This window comes from Gavialis gangeticus, unplaced genomic scaffold, assembly GCF_001723915.1.
Source record: "Gavialis gangeticus isolate Ggan-Ray unplaced genomic scaffold, GavGan_comp1, whole genome shotgun sequence".
NCBI lineage: Eukaryota > Metazoa > Chordata > Crocodylia > Gavialidae > Gavialis > Gavialis gangeticus.
Window position 1 is genome coordinate 12,309,470 of NW_017729019.1, and position 14,347 is coordinate 12,323,816.

The 14,347-nt window shown below is 43.5% G+C and overlaps 1 protein-coding gene across 1 annotated transcript in view; it reads right to left on the reverse strand.

Annotated features, from left to right (window-relative positions):
* ST7L (suppression of tumorigenicity 7 like) overlaps positions 1 to 14,347 on the reverse strand; it is a 42,597-nt gene that overhangs the window by 14,367 nt on the left and 13,883 nt on the right. Inside the window, exons 6-13 of the mRNA XM_019513752.1 lie at positions 13,480 to 13,595; positions 10,755 to 10,833; positions 9,953 to 10,107; positions 9,076 to 9,173; positions 7,977 to 8,091; positions 6,431 to 6,503; positions 5,524 to 5,626; positions 190 to 340 (exon numbers count right to left, since the gene is read on the reverse strand). Coding sequence (XP_019369297.1) covers positions 190 to 340; positions 5,524 to 5,626; positions 6,431 to 6,503; positions 7,977 to 8,091; positions 9,076 to 9,173; positions 9,953 to 10,107; positions 10,755 to 10,833; positions 13,480 to 13,595 — 890 coding nt within the window. The remainder of the gene's footprint in view (positions 1 to 189; positions 341 to 5,523; positions 5,627 to 6,430; positions 6,504 to 7,976; positions 8,092 to 9,075; positions 9,174 to 9,952; positions 10,108 to 10,754; positions 10,834 to 13,479; positions 13,596 to 14,347) is intronic.

The following is a 14,347-nucleotide window of genomic DNA, read 5'->3' on the forward strand; positions in this document are numbered from 1 at the left end:
GGAAAACAGCACCAGCTAGGCATCTCCTACAAGGCAAACAGTAGCACTGAAACCCCGCTGATGCTGACCTGCCCAAAACCTTAAATGGAGGGGATCAGACATTTGCCAGTGGATCCAGAATAGATTTGCCAGGTACAGAGGCGGCAATAGAAGCACAGAAACTGACAATCTGGACTAGAAGATACTTACTGCCTTCCCACGTACAGTGCAACAGATTAAGGGCCCCTTCTATCCGCTTCCAGTGCTGAAGGTGGAAGAATGCATATGCTACGGCCTCACTGTCTCCTCGCTTCAGAATGTGCTCTGGAGGTAGAATTAGACTTTTCATTTCTAGTAAGTACTGAAAGCAGAAAAGGGAAACAGATCAGATGCTTAGTTACACAGCTCACAGAATGACCACAGCCTTGCTATACCAGAGGATCCCTCATCTGTTTCAGAGGATAATGCACAGAGACAATCCCCACCTGCTCAAGTAGCACAGAGACCTAGTGCTTAATGCTGATAGGATCGAGGTAATTCTGATGTACACCAAAAAGAGGGAAGCATGGATTTGGGCTCTTTAACTGGGACCTTTTGCAGCCAGACTGCCAAAAAAAAAAATGTACACTCTGTTAGAACGAATTTACATTCGTATTTCAAAGGTACACATGCAGTTCTCTTCTAAGAAAGATCCACCTCCCATATCATATGTGCATACAAATGATATGGGAGGTGGATCTATGAGGGGGATCTAGTGGCCTGTTACAAACTAGTCAGAAGGGACCAGCAGGCGCTGGGGGAGTCCCTGTTCCCCCGAGCACTACCAGGAGTGACTAGGAATAACGGTCACAAACTGGCAGAGGGTAAATTCAGATTAGACATCAGGAAGCGCTACTTCACTGTCAGGGCCGCTACGATCTGGAACCAACTTCCAAGCGAAGCGGTGCTGGCTCCTACCTTGGGGGTCTTTAAGACAAGGCTAGACAATCACCCTGCTGGGGTCGTTTGACCCCAGTACTCTTTCTATGGCAGGGGGTTGGACTTGATGATCTGCTCAGGTCCCTTCCGACCCTACTATGAAACATGTACACGATATATGCATGTACATGCACATGGTTATGTGATACACAAGTTGTCTTGGGCAACACAGATATTTCCCCCCACTCACACTTTATGCAGCTTTAGGCAGTGCAGCAGATTAATTTGCTTAGTATAACTATTCCATGCATCTATCCCAGAAACCATCTTTTCCACTGGGGGGGGGCTCCACAGGAAGCACAGCCAAAGGGATGCCATATTAAATGCTGTGAATCTAGGCTGATTCACACTTCCAAAAAGTTTTCATTCAAGAGACAAAAGCATCAACCTGAAAAAAGTGCAGGAGAGTTGAGCCAAAGCTGAATGTTCCTCTCAAAACAAGAACCATCCCCAGTGCACAACCATGCCAGCACAGCATAGCTGGGCAAGTGCAAAGTAGGACAGCTGCAGCAGCTGCCGGGACAAGGCAAAAACTCAGCACTGCGATACGTGGGCAGAATACATTGGTGTTTCCAAGCAGCCAACTCCCAATATTAGATGCTCAGACCAGGGGGTAGGGAGCATGCAGCAAAGCACCCAGGCAGCGACTGCTGTAACTTTTCTAACGCATGTTTCCAATAACTTCAAGGACGCTCTGTTTTCTTCCTCTTCAACTCTGCTTTTGGGAAATGCTAAATGAATACATATCAGAAGCGTGGCACAAATGTCCCAATTCCTCATATTTGTTTAGGTACCGTCCTTCCAAAGTAGAGCGAGTCCCATCAATAACGGCCAAAGTTAATCCTCATCTTTGATCAGTGTTGCTGGCAATTCCTTTAACTCTCTCCTGAAGGGTAAGAATGCAGCCAGCTCACCGATTTATTTCAGCAGATGCCACAAACTATGAGATTATTTACTAATCTAGTTTGGGGACTTAACTTTTCCCATTCAGATTCTCGAAGGAATGTAGCTCGGGTTGTGCCCCGGCCAAATAAAGCACATTTACTGCCTGGCTAGGTTCTTCTCGGAGTGCCTTAGGCCTGCGCTCTGAAGGGTAATATTCTTGCTAATCTTCTTTAATCCTCTTCGATTTTTTTTAACCCAGTAAAGGATCACTCGCACCGGGCTGCTGTGGGAAAAGAGTCTCAAATATCTGACCTTTGACATGACTCCTCAGGCTTGCTGCTGTGACTAGTTTGCAGTTGTACTAAGTGCTTAAACAGCAAGAGGAGGAAAATGTAGTCAAAATGGTGCAGCCTTGATGTAATTATTAGCACCTCGGTATGCTTGCTTGCTGCAGGGCCAGGACTAGACCTCGTCTGCCTGTGCACATCGATGGTGATCACGAATAAACAGGGAGTGATGATGCTGTTCCAGGTTCTGGAACTTCTCATGGTCCACATTCTACCATTAGCCAGCAGACCTGTGCACAAATGTTGGGGGTGCCTTTTTCCACAAGCTGCTAAAGACACTGGCAGGTTTATCCCATTGCAATACTGAGATATCTTCTCCAAATTAACTCCTGGTTACATGGCCTGAATTCCATCCCCAGTTGTTATGTCCTAGAGGAGTCCAGATCCACCTTTCTATCCTGAACAGTGGGAAGAAAGTAATGTTCTCAAAAAAGTCCTCCCCTTCCAAAACAAAAAAGGCTCATCCCCAAAAACTGTCGCTGCAAAGAAAGGAACTGGGAATGCCAGCCCCTTCACAGCTCAAAGCAGAACAGCCACTTGCATCAGTGCAGGAGCAAAGGTGGACCCTTCTCTTACACATGCACAATTTTGATCCTATTTATACACAGCTAGGCTGCAAGTGCGAACATCTCTGGCTCTCTTCCTGCTGCATGACACTGAGCAAGTCACTTCACTTCTCCGCGTCTACTCTCTCTCCACCCTCTGGCTCTCCCGTTTAGACTGGAAGCCTCTCAGAGCTCATACAAGTGGAAATCAGCACCACTAGATGCTACGTGCTACCCTGCTACAGATAAATGGCAGCACTCCAAATAGGTATGTGAGCAGAAGAAAAGACAGCATTGCTAAAATGCCACCTACCTCCCTGACTGCAAAACCACTGGATGCATTACAAAGCAGCAGCCTGAAATTAAAAGTGTATTCAGCTTCTTAAAGGGAAACGTGAGAGCTCTGAAGCAACTGAAGGACACTCCAAGTACAGAGACTTTCAGATAATGACAACGTGTTATAATCTTCTTCCCCCCTGAAGGCAGAGGCTAAAGACAAACCTGTCTGAGACTGTCTGAAATGAACTTGCTACACTCTTGATCAGTCATGCAAACAACCAGCAATTTCTCCCGGCAATTAGTTTTCTCAGTGCACATTCTATTAGACCGGACAGGCAGACAGAACAGAGTGGGTGGATGAATTCACATCTTCATGGCAATTGTGACTGGGATGCCGTGATTTTTTTGTAGGGGATTAGATCCAGGGTAAAGCCATCTTTCCACATTCAAGACTACCAATCGTATACATCCCCAGTGCCAGCAGAGCAAAAGTTCTGCACAGGATTCAGTGACATGCAGCACAGGTAAGTTTTAACTTCCTGGCCAGTTCAAGTCACACCAGACATGCATCTGTCCCCAAGACTGAATAGGTCTTATCTGTGTTGCAAAAGAGCTCGAGGAAGAAACTAGCATAAGCTGTTGTTTAATTTAAGGCCTGAAATCACTTTCAGTTCTCTTTCTGGGTTCTCCTGCCAACGATTCACAAAGAAGTATTCTGACATAAAAAGAGCAGTTACTCTTCGGAGCAACCTCTCAGCTTCAGGGATTGATTCTAGAGACCAAACTCTCATGCCCACTTTAGTGCACACCATGGCCTGACGCAGCATCTCCAACACTGCAGCAGCGAGCATTTTTGCACTGATCGTTCCCTTTTTGGAAGGGGGGTCATATAGCACCTAGTACACAGGCCTAGCTCAGGCCTCCAAACACGACTATTAGGTAAATACAAAAATGACTAATCCCCATGCCACAGTGGGAATTACAGCCATCCTCAAGGAAGTTTCCTCGGTAAGGGAGAGGGTGCCAACAGAAACCTGGTCGGCACAGACAAGACCATGCTAATGGAAAGGTTAGGTCAAGCAGCAAGAGGGACTTGCTTTGTAAGCCAGCTCTGACAGCTGCCAGGGATGCAGTGATAACACTATACTTTGACACACAATCCTGCTGAGACAGGAGCACCCTCTGCTGCCATGTGGCTACGTGTACCCGTCATTCAGCTTTCTGTTTCTTACGGCTCTACTGAGAAATCTAGTCCTGGGTCCTCCGCTTCGCAGGCGTACTCCCCGCACTGACACAGTTTACAAAGGACGGCCGGACAAACAAGTTCTCATCCAAGTATCAATGTTTTAAACATGCGGCTAGTTTTTAAGACCCTTCCATTTGACCAGTATGATGTAGCAGTCTACATGTTTTTATGGATAACAGTTAAGCCTAGAATTGTTCGAGCTATTACTCACTCTGCTGAATCAAAGCCCCGTATAAGCAACCAGAGCTAATAAAATATTTAAGAGCAAATCTGCAGCCAGAAGAGATTATCATGACCTCTCTCTACCAAGCTAAGTTTTCTTTTTTTAACAAACTGGACAGCTACAGATGTACACACAATTCCTCCAAAACCAAAAGGAGAAAGTGCCAAAAGAATACTTCTTAAACCAGTCTGTCTACAGATATGTTGTTGCCTTGTTATTTAAGCAGACTACAGAGAATGTGCAAGATCAAGTAGAGTGTAAAAGGAAAAAGAGGGATCGGTTGTCCAGAGAATTTATCAGCCCAGGGGGTTGTTTAGGGCAATAAGCCTGGAAAAGCTCTCTACCAAGCAGATAGTAACCAAGGAATCAGAAGAGGCATCTGCTACCTACACCAATGCACAGGTGGAATGAGTGGTGCATAAGGAAGGAAAGGAACTTGCCGAAGATATTCCTACAAGTCCGTAGCCTAGATTGCATCAGACCTCAAGACCCTTCTTACTCTGGTCCTGTAATCACTAGGCTATAAGGTCTCTGTAAGCCAGAAACTCATGAAAACATACCAACTTCATCCCTTTTCTCACAGAAGTGTCAGGGCTTCCAGCTTCCTGGCAGCTGAAGGATTTCTTCTAGTGTGTAATTAATTCCTGCTGCAGAGGTAGGTGCTCTAAAATACTTTACTGCCAAACACACTTGCTACAGTTTGCCTTGGAGGAGAGATTTGGGAAACTGCTCTGGACAACGTGCTTGCAAGGGGGAGAAAACAGGAAAAGAAACAGAGAATAGAGATATGCAAAAACAGCTGTCTTGGTAACCTTAACTGTATCAGCTAGTAGCAATAAAGGCCATCATTTCAAACAACCCAGGATTTCCAAGTAGCCTCAGGTTTTACATGAATAATCTTCTGCCTACTTCATCAGTCAAAGAGAAGCAGTTAAATGATCCACAGAGGTGAGTACATATAAATTCTACAGCTATTGCAGAAGGCGATTTATCTTAGTTAAGGAGGTAAAGTGGACCCAGAGAGAAAGAAACAGCCCTTACCTTTGGGACATGAGGGTTAAACTCCACAGCCCTGTGAATTGCCTCCACAGCATTTATTTCTGCTGCACTGAGACCTCTCTTGGAGGCTGTTTCTGGAGAGAATCTGTAGTGGAAACCCAAATTGAACAAATTGAGGGAAATGCAAGCCAAAATGATATTGTAGACCAAAACCTGTCAGAAAGGAGTCTGTTCAACTCCAATAAAGACTGCTGGAAGAGGTGTCCGATTTGTAAATATAAGAAATAAAGATGTTTGGGCCAACACTGCTTAGCCCACAGTGCCACGAAATACTGCAGGTAACTAAATGTCTTAATTGCTAGGGGGCTGAGACATCTTAAACTTCTGGCAACTGCAGGGCACTATGGAAGATCTTCCTCTGCAGCCTGACTATAGAAGTTGAAACTGAGAAGAGAAAGTCATGCTAGTCACTCATCTTGCTGAGGCCTGGAGAGGAAGCTGGACTGAAAGAACCAGCATTTGATTGTTGTTGTTGTAGGTCTATTATGATAACATAAGCTAAGAAGCTACGCTAAACTTAGCTGAAGAGATAACCAGATGTAGTGAGCAGCAGCTAGAGACTGCAAAACACCAGCCTGCATCTCCTGCATGGAGTCAGGCACCCAAATTCCACTCCCGCCCCCATTCCAGCAGATGCTCAGGGAGAGTGAACCAACTGAAATCCGGGAGTGTTGGATGCACACGATCAGATCCTCTGCTCAACTACTTGTGGACAGTTTATTCTTTAAGAGAAACAAAGGAGCAGTAGTGGGGGAGAGAACTAGGAATTGACTCATGAACACAGAAAACTGGTTTTCAGAGGTAAACACCACACTGGATTTAGGTTTTTTCATCATAATCCATGAGCAGCAGCAAGCTATCATTTTCAGCAGCTTGTGCATTCACTTACCTTTCTGAAACAGCTCTGGCCTTTAACAGTGCTGCTGTGTAACATATTGCTGCCGATTTTGGAAGACTGATGTCTAGGGCACAATAAATAGTTAACTTTAGAAACTCAAATGTAAGACCAACATCTTCAGTCTGTCTCCTCTGAGCTGACTGATTCCGATTTGGGAAGGCCCATACAGTAAATTCAACATCTGGAACATTTCAGTTCTGACTCAAAACTTACAATTCCTAAACTGCTTTGCTCCAGCCCCCAAAATATTTTCAGAAAAATCCTCTCATTTTCCAGGATCTGGATTTGCAGCCTTTTCTGAATGCATCCAGAATGATGTTGTAAACCCAATTTACATAGCAAGACATCGGTGACCTGCATCCTCTCAGAAAGCGTCTTTACCAGTATTAGTACTAGCAAAAACATTTACAACAATTTTTTTTTACCTTCACCTTAGACTAGCCAGTTTCTTCACAACGTTCCTGTCAAGTTCATGTGCATGAGCAGAATGCTTTTAGACAGGACTAAACCCAGCCAGAGAGTTTTCAACTAAAAATACAAATTACTTGCTTTCTTTTTCTTAATCCCATGGAGAAAAGTCACGATTGGTTTGAAGCTGATTTATAGAAAGCATAAAACTAGAACCAAACTTCACCTGATGGCGTCTTTAGGCACGAGGCAGTTAACACTCTGCAGCGCAAGGTATTTTACCAATAGAAAAAAAGTCTGGTTCTCAAATTCCTGCATACAAGGCTATGCATGCCATTGGACAACTCCTGTTTCTTAAACCCTCTCCCGGGCTTGTCAGCCATTTGAAAAGCCAGCCAAGCATCTGGTATGTACCATACGGGAAGGATTTCTCACAAGTTTCTCTGAGCCCCCAGCTCTGTGAAGCTCATCCTAGTTGTTCCAGATGTTTCAAAGGAATCGGCACCCCTCTCTACGCAAGCGTCCACCCCTCTGAGGTCAAAGCTGAAATCCCACGGACAGGTAAACACTTTACTGCACTAATGAAAAAACCCTCACAGTGCAGCACGGGTGGTCAAATAATAGCAGCCTGTTGCTGGCATGGGCCAGGCACAGGGGGCCCTGGGTTTTGGCAAGGACCTCAAGTCTCTCATTCCCTGGAGCAATGGGCAACAGAAGCACCACAGAGAAGACTCCAACTGCTTGGAGCAAGGAAAAGTTCCCACAAACTCCACTCTGAAGCTGATTCACTGAAAATATTGGCAAGGGGCCTTGGGTAGGCACAGGCTGGTCCCCTGACCAGGAAGAATGCTGTGGCAGTGAGGTAAGGGATAGGGCTCTGAGGACAATGTGAAAAGCACCGCCCAGCAACATGTGACGGTTTGAAACACGGATCGGCTTAATACAGGATCTGGGGGAGGTCAGGAAAGAGGCAGCCAGGGCTCATTCTGCCCCCTCTATACAGCCAGATGTGACCTGTGCACAGAGCAGAGTGGAAGGCAACAGAGCGAGAGCTACAGGCTTTATCTACATTAAGGTGCAAAATAGCTGAAAGGAGCATTGTTATGCTTTATAAAAAACGGTCACTCACCATCATACTTGGCTAAAACTGCCTGGACTTCAGCATAAGCCTGTAATTCCAGTAATGCCTCCAGGAGGTTTTCATGGATATTCAGCATACTGAAAAGTGGAAACTCTTTCAATAACTGCAAATCAGAAGAGAAAAATGCCTTTACCTCACTCAAAAGACTTCATCCGAAAACAGAAATCACTGTATGCAGAAGTCAAGTCCTTAATCAGATTGCCTCTGGAAAGCTACAGGAAAGTGACCTGCTGAACAATGCATCTTCGTTCTTATAAATTGTTCCTGCTAGTATAATCTACAGACATGTACTTGTATTTGACCTCTTAAACAGAACAAAAATCATCTGTGAACTGTTCCAAAACAAAATGCAAAAAGAATACCCATTTTCCAGGGCTATACAGGTCAGTGCTTCACACCCACAATAAGTTATCAGCTCCAGGCTGCTAAACTTATCCAGATAAGCTTAATTACTTTGCTTAACAAATCACATAGCAACTCAGATAAAATTCAGTATAATTGTTTACAACAAAAAAACCTCAGTGGTATGATGACTGATGTCCCCTAGAGCTATTTTCTTTCTTTACCCAAATACCACGAGTGGCCCAAGGCCTTCCAGCACTACGCGCAGACACGAAGGCAGCATAAAAAGCACTGAATCACACCATCTAGAAGAGACCACTTTAATTTGCTCTATATTCATCTGCCTGGTACACTAGGTGCCCAAGTATTCAGACAACGTGCTCCCAGCCCTACCTGGCTACCATCTCAAAATGGTTGGTTTGGTCAGTAATGTACATCTGTGTAAAAACAACTTAGGATCTGCCTCAGACAAGTGAAAGAAGTAAGGTGAACTGAGACAAAGTATGTTGAGCTGCTTTGGCAAGATAATTCTCCATCAAAGAATGATGGGAAATCACAGGCCAAACTGAACACATGCTGTGCTTTGCATGTGTGTGCTTCATGGATAGGGAAAACAAAAGTCTGATTACCAACATGCAGATCTCATCCAAAACTCATCACAACTAATTGCTCCATCACTTCCAACAAAGTTGGTTTTAATCTAATGATTCAGACAAAACAACAAAAACACAAAACAAACTCTTACATCTCTCATCATTTTTGCTGCTTCTCTTATTCTTCCAAGTTTCCTTGCGCACATAGCTAGTCTCCTTTTCACATACACCAGAACATTAGTGTCTCTTCCTGATTAAGAAAAGAAAAGCATTTAGCGTACACACTACCTTTTCATTGTCAATCATTTATTTTAAACAAGGAAAAGACTTGGAAAGTTGCATTACAAGTGGTGAATCTAATGCACTAAGTTGTAGAAAACTAATCATAAAAAGAACTGTTGTGGGGGGATGGTAAGGGAACGCTGATGGTATCTCTTTCCAAAGATAGGATGACAGGACAGTGTACTCCCTCAAAGAGAAAGTGCTCACCAGCCTTTCCCTACCTAGCTGCTGAGAGAACAAGTATGCAAAAAAATCACCTGCATCTTGCCAAAACCCAACCCACAATTTGCTACAGCTGTATTACCAAATGCCCATCACATGATAACACTTGAGCTTCTTCCAATATGCTAGATAAAGTAACCCCAGTGAGCCGTGGTGATAGGTATCATTTACCCTCTTCTAATCACTCTTATTTGCTTCTACCAGGCACCTCTCAAGGCATTTAAGGTACACTACCATGAGTTAGTGGAGGCCCATCTCAGACCTCTGGTCCTCACATCTGCTGCTCTGATGATTACATGTTGTTACTGATATTTTTCTAGCTTTAAACAGATGCAGCAGCCATATGAAATCCATGCAACATCATTAGCAATCTGTAATTGCATTTCAGCATAATAACTAAACATGGTTCTACCGACTGAGCCCTGTGAAGTCCACAGCTGCTCCAAAAACAAGATCCCACTTTTCATTTTGCTTTTACGCTTACACAATAAAGTCCGTTTAAGGATTCAGTTCAAAGGTGCTTACTAAGCTGTGCTTCATGCTGGGGGCTTTGGGAATGGCAGTTCTGAGATTTTCTGTAAACACTTTCTCCTGCTTTCAGCGCCTGCTTGAAATACTTCTCAGCGTCCACAATGGTTGTTGCTTCCTCCTCAGCCAGGAGGACATATGCAGTGGCACAGCTGTAATGGAAACAAAAAAGAAAACCATAAACTATTCAAAAGGAATCCAGTGATAGATGTGTCTTGCAAAGCACAGAAGAGCATTAAGTGGTTAGGTTTAAGTCCTTTTTTTAGCACATGAACAACCACTAAGGAAACACACTGCTACTGAAACGAACCACCCCATTGTTCCTTGTTCTGTCATCTGCCACCACTGAGGACAGTCTAGCTCCTAGAACAGTCTAGGGTCCCTCGCCCATGTTACAGGAGCACAGACCAGACAATCGTTACAATAGCTTGTGTGGATACAAAACCCAGAAGAACATTAACACTGAGAACAACATCATTACAAAATAGGCATGGTGTTGCGATAGCAGAAGACTACATGTTGAGATATACTGTTTGACTTCAAAAAACAAGTCTTCTTCTAAAACTGTCTTAAAAAAAAAGAAGCAGGCTACAAACCATGTACATACGAGCTCAATTTTGCAACATAGCTAATAAATACTCAATTATTTCTGAGGCACACAGTAAAAGCTTTCAAATATTTGAAGACGCTTAATCTTGTTCATTCTAAACAACTAAAAAGAAAGTGACGGAGTCCAATGTCACACACTTGGATTTCTCATGTCAGAATCTCAGTGCGTTTCCACCGATTCCAAACTTACTCGTTACTTAGTTCCAAAGCTTGATGTGCTGCTTTGATCCGGGCCTGAGGGTTTCTCTCGCGCCATGCCTTCTGCATAACTGTTGGGAAAACATTTCAAGGCAGATCAAGTCCAGAACCGTTCAGGAAATACTTCATTATCCATTCTGTTTTCAAGGAGTAATGCTTGCCATCTACATATCTGCTCCATTTGATTAACATTTACTTGCAGTTTGGGAACATGGGTTTACTCTTCCCTCGAGAGAGGCAGGCAGCAAAAGGGATATTTAAGTTCTGATGGGGCAGCAGCAACAGAGGAGCATGACATACTGGAGCAGCTCATTCACTGCTTGTTTAAAACCTTGGAGTTGCAGGTGCCAATCAGCACCACTTACACATACATGCACGATTCCTCAACTGATGCTGATTTTAAAGCATTTACGGTTGGCCTTACAAAATTATCATGTGTGCATCCTGTGCAGACCCTCACAGAATCCTTTTTTTTTTTTTTTTTAAATCCACCATCCCTTATTTTAAAGAAAAGCATGATGGACAGGGATTGAATTTGCTCGTGCAGCTGTCTAACTCCTTAAATGCCTACTGAAAGCGATTATTTAATAGATGATAAAGGGTTAAGCAATTCTTCTTTAAGTTTGGTTTAGAAAGCAAGCACCAGCAAATGACAGCGTGTATTGCAGCCAACTCAAAATTCAGTTACTGCTTATCATCTTGTTGAAAGGTGCTATGAAGCAGCTAAAAATACACGACGGCTTCAACATGCTCTTTATCTAAACTATGCTTCAATTTGAGCCGTTTGTCCGAATTACCATTTTCTGTGAAAGAATTACAGCATGAAGAGGCCTGGGGAGAGATCAATTCAACAGAGCTCCTCTCTGGAAAATGTCAGTCTCTACTATGACGAAGCAAGACCCTAACTTTGGAGCCTACTTTATCCAAGAGCAAAGGAACATTCTCGCTGCTACTATTAACTCGGCAGAATTAGCCTGCACACCAAACATTTCTGAAAGGGCTCCAGAACTGCATGTTCATGGAATTCAATATCTGGCCTATCTCAAGTGTGATAAGAAAACGAGAATCTATACATGTTTCTTTTGGAACAAAACCTTCAACCGTCCAACAAGAATAATGTGGAAAATGTTTGAGTTTTCCTTTGGAAACAAAATATTAGTCTTGGCTTCAAAAATTAGACGAATATATTCCAGTCATGCAACAAAAACATATTCCTCACATCAAATATGTCACTAGCTAGCTGACAACTAATGCTTCCTGAACCTGACACACTGAGAAGAGTTAGCACCTCATCTGACAATAGCCAGGTAAGGGATGCTTTCTCTGCTAAATACTGTATCATCACACTACATTTTAGGAGACAGCACTATCCTTTAGCAAGGGCCCCAAAGGAAATCATGCTTAAAGATGTTACACCCATGGAAAATATAATCCAAATTTTATAAATGATTTCATAAGTTCCTGTTTATGCCTGTCCCTAAAAACATTTGATGCACAATAGGTGCGTCTAAACATGCACTTTACTGTGCAGTAGACTAATTTGCTGCAGAGTAAAGCATCACCATCTATACAATTAGGGCACAATACATTAATTTAGTCTGGAGTAGGACAGTCCTGTCAGACACAGGCAGTATCCAACAGCGGAGTAAATTACTGTGCTTAAACGTACGTGTAGACAGTGATGTTGGGATTAGTTTATTCTGGCTCAAACTGCAGCAGCGTTTATTCAGCCGCATTAACTGCTCACGTAGACATGCCCAGTGAGTTTCACATCAGTGAAGATAGCTTAACATAATAAATTCACCAAACTCTGGGGCACTGCTTATTTCTACAAAGTCATAAGGACAGCCACTATGAGAGTCCTGGCAACCAGTTTAATAAGAAGTTGGTAGAAAAGAATCTCTGACAAGTCTTCTAACTTGTTTAATTTATAATATTTTCAAAAACACAAGAGTCTTTCATCACTTTTCTCATTAGTCACAGTTCTGGTGTCTAGTCTAAAATTCCTACAGAACTGCAACCTGCTATATAGCAAAGGATTTCATCTGTTTTCATGTAGCCACAGCATGTGGAGCTGAGCATTCATCAAGTCTCAGCCTAGGAAGGGTCCATCTTGGCCGGTTCAAGGAATCCAATAAGGCAGGTAGCACAATTGGTATTTTTCCTGCTGAGTCAGTTCTGAACTAATGGACCCCCTTCCTTCCCACTTGCCCCCTACCCCCACCCCCCAGCAAAGCTGGAAGCACAATCCCACTGGAGTGCCATTTCTCAGGAGAAATCAAATTGTAACATCAGACCACCCCCAGAAGCTTTCACCAAAGGTGGGTCATCTTTACAGATCGCTATTAGGATACGTCCGTCCTTGACACATCTTTCATCTGAGGCTCTGATCACTTTTGCCAATGTAAAATCTCACCTCAGTCCTACAGGTTAAGCTCAATATCATCCCCATTTAACAGCTGGGAGACCTGAGCCAAAGAAAAGCAAATAACTTTGCAACCAAGCAGCTGTGTAGCCTGGGACAAGCTCAGGAGTTTTTTTAAGCTGACAGATTAAACTCAGGGGCATTTTGCTAAGCACATGTTCTCTAGCTAGCAGGATTCAGTTGTTATTTTACAAGGTTTCACACAGTAGCTGGAACCACCTTCAAGTGAGCATTTATAAACATACTTTAGAAATTCTGACCTCTCTGTAGGCCACGTGGCTAACACCAGTACCTGTATCTGAAGGCCGAAGAGAGTCTGTATCACACGTGAAAAAGGTCTGATGATCCTGAGCAGACAAATTCATGTCATAGTATGTCAGTGGCTCCTTCCCAGTCACCCAGGTGTACCTTAAGCAAAAGATAAAGAGCTCCCAGTTAGATGCACAGGTGGTAAACGCAAATATCAAGTAGGACATCAGAGATCCTCAGGAACAATGTATTGCTATGTAGAGTGTCTAACCAGAAGCTGATAACACGGGTATTCTGTGGCCCAGACTGGCTGCCAGAAGGCTTCCCGTAAGGACCTTCCAGGTGTGTTTTTAATCCAAAAGCTCTAGAAAACTTGGGAACTGCCTGCTGGACAAATGCTGCTCTTCCTGTGCAATAGTATTACTGCTACAGGCAGCAAGAGCTTTTGTCCTACCTCACCTCAGCATGAAGGGGTATGCTAATGCAGGACTCGCCCTTTGGGATGAAATGGCTCAACTCTACCAGTTTTCAAAGCAGGCAGCAAAGCTGTAATTTTTTTTTTAACGATTTGGGGAAAAGGAGTACGGCAAGTACTGAAGTGGTTATTTATTTTGAAGAAGCTACTCGATTTACTTCTGTTTGCAATAATATTTACATTTTTAACATGCACTGAAGATGCCTGGAGCCCTGGGGAGATGCTTTTTCAGTACAGGGTTGGTATAAATTCAGGCAGTTATGCGTGATGCTCTTTTAGTCACATAGTTCTCTCCAAATCATAGTTTCATAGTTTCATGGTTTCTAGGGTCGGAAGGGACCTGCGAAGATCATCTAGTCTGACCCCCTGCCATGGCAGGAAAGAGTACTGGGGTCAAACGACCCCAGCAAGGTGTTCATCTAACCTCTTCTTAAAA